This window comes from Copadichromis virginalis, linkage group LG3, assembly GCF_057382275.1.
Source record: "Copadichromis virginalis isolate Kocher_CV1m ecotype Utaka linkage group LG3, C_Virginalis_male_GT1.1, whole genome shotgun sequence".
Lineage (NCBI taxonomy): Eukaryota > Metazoa > Chordata > Actinopteri > Cichliformes > Cichlidae > Copadichromis > Copadichromis virginalis.
The window spans coordinates 11,492,030-11,502,523 of NC_140620.1; the positions used below are offsets into that span (position 1 = coordinate 11,492,030).

Sequence of the window (10,494 nt, forward strand, 5' to 3'; positions counted from 1 at the left end):
GCTCAGAAAAGTCAAAAATAGTTAGATATCTTGCAGAGGGATGCAGCAGTCTCAAAATTGCAAAGCTTCTGAAGCGTGATCATCGAACAATCAAGTGTTTCATTCAAAATAGTCAACAGGGTCGCAAGAAGCGCAAAATAACTGCCCATGAACTGAGAAAAGTCAAGCATGCAGCTGCCAAGATGCCACTTGCCACCAGTTTGGCCATATTTCAGAGCTGCAACATCACTGGAGTGCCCAAAAGCAGAAGGTGTGCAATACTCAGAGACATGGCCAAGGTAAGAAAGGCTGAAAGACGACCACCACTGAACAAGACACACAAGCTGAAACGTCAAGACTGGGCCAAGAAATATCTCAAGACTGGTTTTTCTAAGGTTTTATGGACTGATGAAATGAGAGTGAGTCTTGATGGGCCAGATGGTAAAGGGCAGAGAGCTCCAGTCCGACTCAGACACCAGCAAGGTGGAGGTGGAGTACTGGATTGGGCTGGTATCATCAAAGATGAGCTTGTGGGGCCTTTTCGGGTTGAGGATGGAGTCAAGCTCAGCTCCCAGTCCTACTGCCAGTTTCTGGAAGACACCTTCTTCAAGCAGTGGTACAGGAAGAAGAATTTATTATTCTAATAGCTCTTTTTTGCAGTTTAAATATTGAATCCAAATATGTTTTGTATGTGGCACGGTTCTGGGTCAGTTTCGACCCAGTATCTTGAGTTTTGATTGATTAGTTTATTTTTGAATGCCGACTCCAAGGAGGAAGCGACGTGCGCGGCACCGGCACGGCACACCACAGCCGGACTTCAGGATGTCAAAACAGCCGGCTGTGGTGGGTGAAACAGACACTCTTTCTGTTCCTTCTGACCCAGATACTAGGTCTATTTCTTCTGGAGCTATTTTTTGTGTCTCCTCTAAAAATAATAAGGATTTCTCTGTCTCACCTATGACCATTGCTCCTAAGACTGCCTTTGTTGAGCCGACTTTTCGTGTTAATGACTATGTTCACGCTGTTGTTCCCATGCCCGGAGTAGTTGAGCCTAGCACTACGAACATAGGGAATTTAAGTGTCAGGGAAGCTTTCTTGTCTCCGTCAGTCCCTTCAGGGAAAGCAATAAACCTTTCTGAAACTGTTTTTTCTGGCCATATTGTCCCATCCTCACTTTCACCCCAGTCGCCCTCAGTTCAGTCAGCAGCCCAGCTGCCCTCAGTTCAGTCAGCAGCCCAGCTGCCCTCAGTTCAGTCAGACACTCCACAATTTATTACACCTCCACTACAACAGTCTCCGCTACTGGTAGGTCAGTCTGTAGCCACTTCGCTGCCTATAGCTCTGTTGCCACCAGTTCAGCTGTCTGCCCACTCATTTGCCCAGCCACCATCCTCACCTTCTCATTCAAAGCAGGAAACACACTTCAACACAATATTTGCTGGTTATCTTAAGCTGGCCATCTCAGAGACAGTTGCCTCCCCAGAGGCAGTCAGTCACCAGCCAACTCTGGACCCCTAGAGGTCAAGACGCCAGCGCCAGCAGCTCACCCGGAGAACTCACCAGAACGGTCTCGGCTCTCAGCACCCCCTGAGAGATCAAGTGAGTTCACCCGTCCGCCTCCGTCCTCTGCTGAGTGTATTGGGGAACACTTGCAGCCCTCCGAGGACTGCATCCCACTGTTGCTGCCTGAGTCAAGCCACTGTGCTGCTCAGCCCCAGCCAGTGTCCACACTGCCAGGGGTCTCCGTACCTGCTGCTTCAGTGTCTGTCTCCACTGGAGGGCCCGAGGAGCCCGTCCAGTCTCAAGCCACGTTAGCTGGGAGTTCAGGTGAACCCAGCCAGCATCCTGCCTCATCGGCTGGAGGGCCTGAGGAGCCCGTCCAGCTTCAAGCCACGTCTGCTGGAGGGCCTGAGTCGCCCGTCCAGCTTCAAGCCACGTCTGCTGGAGGGCCCGAGCCGCCCGTCCAGCTTCAAGCCACGTCTGCTGGAAGGCCCGAGCCGCCCGTCAAGCTTCAAGCCACGTCTGCTGGAGGGCCCGAGCCGCCCGTCCAGCCTCAAGTGTCGTCTGCTGGTGGGCCCGAGCCGCCCGTCCAGCTTCAAGCCAAGTCAGCTGGTGGGTCCGAGTCGCCCGTCCAGCTTCAAGCCAAGTCATCTGGTGGGTCCGAGGAGCCCACCCAGCACCACGCCTCGTCTGCTGGGGGTCCTGAAGGACCCAGCAAGCACATCCTCACATCTGCTGACGGTCTGGGGAAGTTTGTTCAGCCACCACCTGCTGAATCAGCCCCTGTGATTTCTACACCTGTGCCTTCATCCACGCCTGGTCCAGCCTCCGTGCCTTCGTCTGGTCCTGCCTCGTCGGGTCCAGCCTCCGTGCCTTCGTCTGGTCCTGCCTCGTCGGGTCCAGCCTCCGTGCCTTCGTCTGGTCCTGCCTCGTCTGGTCCTGTGGTTGCCACACCGCCGTCAGAGCCAGCTCGACCTGTTCCGCTTCGCCTCTGCCGGCCGTTTTCCAGGCCTCTAAGTTGGCATCATGGCCTTCGGGGACGGCCTCCGGAAAGAGTTCGACGCCACCGCTGGCATCGCGGCCGACCTCCGGACTTGCTTAGTGGCCGCCACTGCCTTCCGAGTGGTCGGCCTCCTGATTGGTTTTGCCTGCGCCGCCGCCGTGTGCACGGTCGGCCCCCAGAACTGTTTGCCCGTCGCTGCCGTTGCTGTGTGCACGGCCGGCCCCCAGAACTGTCTTGGTCCTTGTGTTGTCGACCCCCGGGTCGACCCCCTGAACTTTTCTTGGACTCTTGTTGAGCTCTAGTTTTGTTTTTGATCTGTTTTCCTGTGTTCATGGACTGTTTTCTTGTGTTTTTGGACTCTTGTGCCCCTTGTTTTTGGTTTCATCCACAGCCGTTGCAATATTTTCAATAGATTCCATCACAGCTAGAGATGTTGAGCGATTTCTTCTGAACGATGAATGAATGATCATTCAATAAATCATATTTATCAATAAAAGAATCTAGTTTGTTTGTAAATAGCTTTTCAAGAATCTTTGAAAAGTCCAAAGTATGGATGCCTATCTCCCCACACCACACTCCCGGTGATGCCGTGAGACGTCGGTGTGTTGGTGGTTCTTGGTGGTGAGCGTTCAAGTATGCACACAGGTGTACAAACGGGTGTTCACAGACACAAACTACACCTTTCATGGATGCTACCTCAAGGCACATTGTGTGCTGTCGATCTTGTGTGATGCACAATAACATTTAATATTTAGTATTTACTGTTATTTACACTTAGCTAGACTATTGTAATTATGTTGTTTTCTTTTGCTTGTTTTCTCTTATTTTTTTTTCCTCTCTCAACAGCTGATCCTGAGCTGTGTGTCAATATGGCAAGGCCATAATAATCCACTTGGTAGAGCAAATCCAGTGGGTGCCTTCAGACAGCAATTGTAATGGTTACAGAACCACACCGGACCAACAACAAAAGAAAGTCTTTCTGTTCATAATATATAAGTATTTTTTTATTTAAAAATTTGTAAAATGAAATATATACCACAATTAAAAGAAAAAACACTTTTTATCTATATATCGTAATCCTTACATGTTTTTAAAAAGCGCAACAGAAGCAAACTGAATATTTACATTTACAAAAACAAAATGTCCCTTTTTCAGATGGTAAAACAAATTAATCTGAATAATTAACAAAAATGAATTATTCTTATTGGTTATCTGTTCAGGCATGGAGGATTATTGGATAATATGTATACCCATATAACTATATACACTACATATTTATCTGCATTGAAAATATATACTGTAACTTACTCGTAGACCCTTCTTCACCATTGTTTATTTAGGTGGTACAGTAACAGGGCCGTTAATGCCACTGAAAGTTCTCCTGAATAACTCGCTCTCCATCTCTCAATACTCACTCAGTCTCTTTCATGCACCACAACCAAAACAGTAACATTATAACAGAAATACTGAACCCATCACGATAAAATCACCTTAAGGATAATTTTAATGCTTTACAATCATACACAAAAACACTATAAACCCACACTGGGATATTTTATATATGAGGATAGAGCTGGGCGATAGAACAATAACGATATGTATTGCGATATAACTTTTTCTCGATAGAAAAATTAAACTATTGCGATAGACCTCGCCGCTCTTGTCCTCTTAAAAAAATTAAAAAAAAAAGAACAGCCAATCCAAATTAAGTAGCGCAGAGCCGAACCAATCACAGCCGCAGCGTCACGTGACTTGTTACGTACAGCACAAGTGCCAAGCCGCACATGTGTATTTGTTTGGGAAGCAGCCAGCCACCATACCGCCCGGGTAAGGAGGAAATGAGTGTGCCGACTAGAAAAATCAACCGAGCGTGACCGAAGGTTACCGAAGAGAAAACAGATGATGGTTCCAATGCCGGAGAGATTGTCGAACGGAAGAGCCACAGAAGTTCCGTAGTGTGAAGGTATTTCGGCTATTTCAAGTCTGACAAAAAAAAAAAGCGTAGCGTTCACTGTAAATTGTGCCGAAAGCAAGTCTGGAAATAGTCTCTGACTGGAAGCGCTAATTCGTCATTCGGCTTTTGTCAGACTAAAGTAACTGTTAAAACTGTTTGAAAAGCTCAGCTATACAACAAGGAGAGATTGAGAATTTCCTTTTAGTTCTCAGTTTATTTGATATTGACAAAAGTTAGTCAGTTTTGTCTGTTCTTCTGTAAAACAAACTAAGATTTATTTTTAGAATTAATATTTTGTTTCTAAGTGGAATTGACAATTTAGTAGTCTGTTTCGTTTGTTCTATTTTGAAACTTAAACGCTTTAGCGTCTGCCTTTTGTGTAGTTTGCAATATTTGCCTTTATCTGAAAAAGTCTCATGTTCCTTAAGTACATCTACCCTGTTGAACTTATTATGGGAAATAAATATTTAAATAAAAACAAGCTGCTGATTATTTCACATTTTACTTGTGAGCAACGGCACATTTAAATCTTACAAATATAGTTATTTGGCTTATATCGTGATAGATATCGTTATCACCTGAAATGAAAAAAAAACCATATCGTGATATGAAAAAATCTTATATCGCCCAGCTCTATATGAGGATCACCATAATATATGTATAATAAAAGATTATGCTGACTGCCTGTTGTAAGATTTAATATTTAGTATTTATGTGCGATGTTTGACCGTGTCTTGACCTATTATGATAAGCCAAAGCAAAGGGTTTCTGTCTGTCTCTGTGTTCCTTTGCTGCTTGTGCTAAAGGCTGTACACCCCAGGTGGTTTTGCTTTGTTCGCTTTCTGCTGTATGTATGTTCTTGCTGTTCATATGATGCAGTGAATAAACTCTGTTTCAAGAATTCTAATCTTCTCCAGAGAATCTTTCTGAGTGCATTGATTTTAATTGGATCTTAAAAGCAATCCCGCTCGAAAGCTGTGCAGTCTTACAATTCATCACAATTGTATTATTACAATTTGTCAGTGAGAGTACAAATACAACTTAATAAGAGGAAACAACATTAGAAATGTAATCATCCTCATTTCACCTGCTCCACTGACACTGACACCGTCAATGGCAACACCTTCACTTCTTCACGACTGCGAATGTATGGAAACAACTTCTCAGTAAAAGTGTCTCTGAAGGTGTGAATGTGTTTGTTAATATCAGGACCAGAGAACGACAATTTTCCACTGTTCCAGTTCAGATTCACTCTGATCCTCTGGAGCTTCTTTTGTACTACGAGAGCAGTGAGAGGAGCTGATGGTGAGTGTGCGTAGTATTTATCTTCACATAATTTTATCTTCCATAATCCAGCACATAACTCTTTCTTCTTCTCCACAGACTTTGCCAACACACCCAGTTCCCACCCTGTACTGTCTCCAACTTCGACATCCCAGCTGTGAGTCCCTGAGTTAAAGCCCTCAGAGCCCAGGACAGAGTAGAACAAATGAATCCTCTCTGGATTATCAGGAAGCTGCTGCCTCTCTCCTCCTCTCACACTGGTCAGATCTTCCGACAGGATGAGGTTTGGATGAACAGTGTTTGGGTCCAGGATGAGAGGAGTGTAGGAGACCATGTATTTCATGTTCTTCCAGATGTTGAAGGTCAGGTTGCCCAGGTGTTTGGCCTGGTCTATCAGAGCTCCTGAGGGCAGCTGTGGATCATCCAGCAGGGGGCAGCGCTGGACTCTTTCCACTGCAGCCTTGTAGTTGTGCAGGAATGAGACGTCTTCAGCTCTCAGCTCCTCCTCTGTGGCTCTGACTGTGTCTGAAAGAGCTGCTATCTCTCTGCTCAGAGCCTCCATCTTCTCCTTCATCATCCCACTCTTCTGCTCCTCTTCCTCCCTTACTGCAGCAAGCCTGTCCTCCTCTTCCTCTGCAAGAAACTGGTGAAGCTTCTTAAACTGCTCCTTAATCTGCCTCTCTGTGTGTCGGGCCTGGACCTTAATGTGTTCTGCTGTTTGATCAAACTTCATTTTAGCTTCTTCATAAACCTTTAACTTCTCCTTTAAGGGCTCCAGAGTTTCCTGAAGTTCCTTCTTGTATTGTCGTGCAGGTTCATCGATGGGTCTGAATCTGTGATTGGTGTGTTTTTCTGAGGCGCAGCAGATGTGACACACTGTCTGCTGATGGTCCAGACAGAAGAGTTTGAGTTTCTCAGAGTGCAGACTGCAGTGAGCCTCTGAAGCTCTCTGATCTCTCTCCTGGAAGAATGAGGAACACATAGTAATGTAAGTTCTTAACTTTGTGCACATTTTTTGTAGAATTTCTTTTAATTGTTTATTGAATTGTTATATTCAAACACATTGCAGGGTCTACCATATATTACAAGGTAGATCCTGCAATAAAACAACAGAGAAAAATCCAACAGTCATATGACCCCTTATGTGCAAGTGCTCATGTGCAACATTGGGATGGGAAAACTCCCTTTTAATTGAAAAAAAAAAAAGTCAGCAAAACCAGGCTCAGGGAGGGTCCAATTCAATTTTATTCATATAGCACCAAATCACAACAGAAGTTGTCACAGGGCACTTTATATTGTAATTTAAATCATATAATACAGATAAAAACAATTATATGAACCCTCATAAACAGGACAAAAGACATGCTGTGGAAGAGAGCCAGAGATGAATAATCATAATTCAGTGCAGAGAAATATATAAAGGAAGAAAGGTGTATTTACACAGTGTGAGGTGTGTATACACCTCAAAGATGAGAGACTCACAACATCATGAGAATGCCCCAGCAGCCTACACCTATTGCAGCACAATTGTCATGATACTGGGTCGTGTGACCCAGTGTTTGAGTTTTTATGTGTCTTTTGTATTCATTTGTGTTCTAGTTTAGCTCATCTAGTTAATTTCTAGGTTGCAGGTTAGTCCTTTGTTTCTTAGTTGTTTCTGTCATCTCGCCCTGTACTGTCTACCTGTCATGTCTGTGTTGTACTTGTTGTCAAGTTCGTGTCATGTCTATTTCTCCATGTTTCCTGTTTTACTTTGAAAGAGTCTGGTGTTCTTTGTTCATTGTATTTAGATTGCTGCCCTGCTATTGTACTGTCTCCCTGCTGCCTCGCACGCAAGAGGCAGTAGTGATGAGTCGTTCTGCCGGCTCTTTGATGTGAACGACGCGAGCTGGCTCCTTATCCTTATCACGTGTTTTTTTTTTTTCCTTTCTCTCACCCTCTCTCTCTCTCTCTCGCACTTTTTTTCCGCTTCACTCTGCACGTGAGCCTTGTGCTTTACGCTGGGCAGAGGGGGGAGGGGCGGTAGTTACACTCAGTAGCACAGGAACAGAGCCAGAGGGAGAGAGAGAGAGAGCCAGGGGCAACAACGTCACATTAGGAAGGTATAGTATAAATAGTGGTTTGCAGTGTTTTGTGTTGTTTTCACTTTAAATTTGTTTAAAAGGAAAAAGCTGAAAATTTAAATAGTTAAAAGTTGAAATGTGAATAGTTGATTTTTGTATTTTATGATTTCATTATTACATTTTATGTGGAGTGAATAAATAAAAGTATATTTACGGTGGCCCCTAGAGACAAAGCACGTACAAACTTCAAATCACGTACGAACTCTGAAGCATGTACAAACTCCAAAACACGTAAAAACTCCAAAACACGTAAAAACTCCGAAGCACATAAAAACTCAAAACACGTACAAAAGACAACAGAACTGCTCCAGGATGCTGGGCGCAGTGTTGAGCTTTTGTTATTTTGAGGCTACACAAGCCAGCAAGTACCAACAACCTGATTTGGTGTGTGGTAGTCAGTGTTGGGTAAGTTAGTTTAAATTAGTAACTTAGTTACATTACTAGTTACTTCCATCAAAAGTAACTCAGTTACTTCAAGTTACTTGTTACTTTCAAAGTAACTAGTTACTAGGGAAAGTAACTTTGGTTTTACTCAGACTTTTCTTGTTAATGTGTTGCTAAATGGATACCCAGCAAGAGTGCCAGTCTTCTAGCTTGCTTACTTGCCACAAGTGCACTATGCCACCTACCAAAGGAAAAAATAATATGCATATTTCCATGAGAGAAATCCCACGCCTGGACCGTCGTTGACCGCCGCCATGATTCTAGCCTACTTTACAGCGTCATGTGCGCTTTTTACATCCAACACAAAAACTGCAGTCGTGGTGCTTTTGATTTATTAACAGTATTCATTTCTCTGAACATCTTTCATTACATGAAACAACAATGGGAATACTGAAGATCTCCTGACTTACCTGACAGCAGAGATCCTCCTCTGATCTGGAAGCCATTGAGTCTGTGAGTGAAGCTGAAAACAGGAGAGAGGCAGTACAGTCAGTCCTGGCTCCCCTCCCTCCTCTACCACCTTCACTGAAACTTCCTTTGAGTCGTGTTTTAATTTCAAACTCACATTCAGTGTGTGGAGCGTCAGCAGCTTGAAGCAGCAGTGTTGGAGTTTTCCACTTTTCTCTCCTGTAGCTGGACTCACTCAGAGGAAGCTGCTAGTTTGGTCTGAGCTCAGTCTGATCGTCTGTGCATCTCTCTTTACTGTGGAACAACAACAGGGTGGAGTTTCACTCGACTGTCTCTCACAGCTGCGGTTGCTTCACCCACAATGTGGGTGTGCTTAATTCCAGAGCTTAGACGTTTAACTGATATCTGCTGTAAGACAAGTTAGAACATGCAAACTTGTAGAAAGCTCAAAAATAGCATGCCATTGTTTGGTGTAGTGTTTATTCTGCACCAGCTACAATGTGGAGTTTGCTCTAGTGGGATTGTCGCATATTAACACACAAAGGTGGACTCTTTTTCTATCTCAAGCTGTTATTCACCGTTTTCAAGGGTGTAGTAGTATTGTACTGTGTGCATTATTTATACATTATTTATACATACATACATATCAGTGAAATATATCTGATGTTTCACTTCCACTGAGTGACAAAGCCTAGAGGGGGTTTCTAATGTCAGGCTCAGAGATATAGAAAAATTAGTTTTGATCGAAACTGATGTGGTTTGCTGAACCAAGCACACCCAGAAGTCATGATGGTCAATGCTTGCTTGATTGAATGGGTCGAACAAAAACACATGTAGGCATTCTGAGCATGCTTTGATATACAATACATAGTTTCAGTTGCAACAGTAGAAGTGAATAAAATACTACTTACAGCAGAATACAAATACTATACACACAAGTCATGACCAATCCTTGCTTGATTGAATGGGAAGAACAAAACATGTAGGCATTCTGGGCATACTTTAATATACAATGCATACTTTCAATTGTAACAGTAGAAGTGACTGACGTTTCAGAAGTAAACACAAGGGTCAAAAATATTATATAATAAACCTATAGCCTCAGTTAGAACTAACAACATCATATCTAGACCATTCTATCTAGGGTAGAGGTACATGCCAAGGCTGCCCCCTTTCGCCTCTTCTCTTTGTCCTAGCAATTGAACCATTGGCTATTGCGATAAGGAACAATCAAAATATCTCTGGCATTAGAACAAATAATATTGAGTCCAAAATTGGATTATTCGCGGACGACATTATCTTAATGCTGTCCAAATTAAAGAGCTCAATTCCCCAGCTACTCAAGACAATTAACTCCTTTGGCAATATCTCCAGTTAAAAAATTAATGAATCCAAGTCGGCCATCCTCTTCTTTAACCATTCTGAAAGAATTAAACCACCTATTCAAACAATGTTTCAAGTTGCCAGAGACAGTCTTACCTATCTAGGTATAAAAATCACTCCAAAAATTAACAATTTGGTACATGCAAATTACTCTCCTACAATCAACTCTGTTATTGACTTAATCAATAGATGGTCTATGCTGCCAATCTCTCTGATTGGACATGTAAATATTCTCAAGATGAACGTTCTCCCAAAATTTCTATATCTCTTCCAAGTCATTCCTCTCAGCCCTCCAGATGACTTCTTCACAAAGGCAAAAACAATATTCATTAAATTCATTTGGAATAATAGATGAGCCAGACTGCGCCTTTCACTACTATATCTCCCGTATGACAGGGGAGGTCTGTGTGTTCCAA

At 43.5% G+C, this 10,494-nt stretch overlaps 1 protein-coding gene across 1 annotated transcript; it reads right to left on the minus strand.

The window, feature by feature from the left end:
* Nucleotides 1-3,470: 3,470 nt before the first annotated feature.
* LOC146712768 (E3 ubiquitin-protein ligase TRIM39-like) lies at nucleotides 3,471-9,461 on the minus strand. Its single transcript, XM_085444160.1, has 3 exons — nucleotides 8,853-9,461; nucleotides 8,698-8,750; nucleotides 3,471-6,681 (listed from the first exon to the last, which is right to left on the minus strand). Exons 2-3 carry the CDS (start codon nucleotides 8,731-8,733, stop codon nucleotides 5,515-5,517), a joined length of 1,203 nt encoding a protein of 400 aa, XP_085300286.1. The 5' UTR covers nucleotides 8,734-8,750; nucleotides 8,853-9,461; the 3' UTR covers nucleotides 3,471-5,514.
* Nucleotides 9,462-10,494: the final 1,033 nt, after the last annotated feature.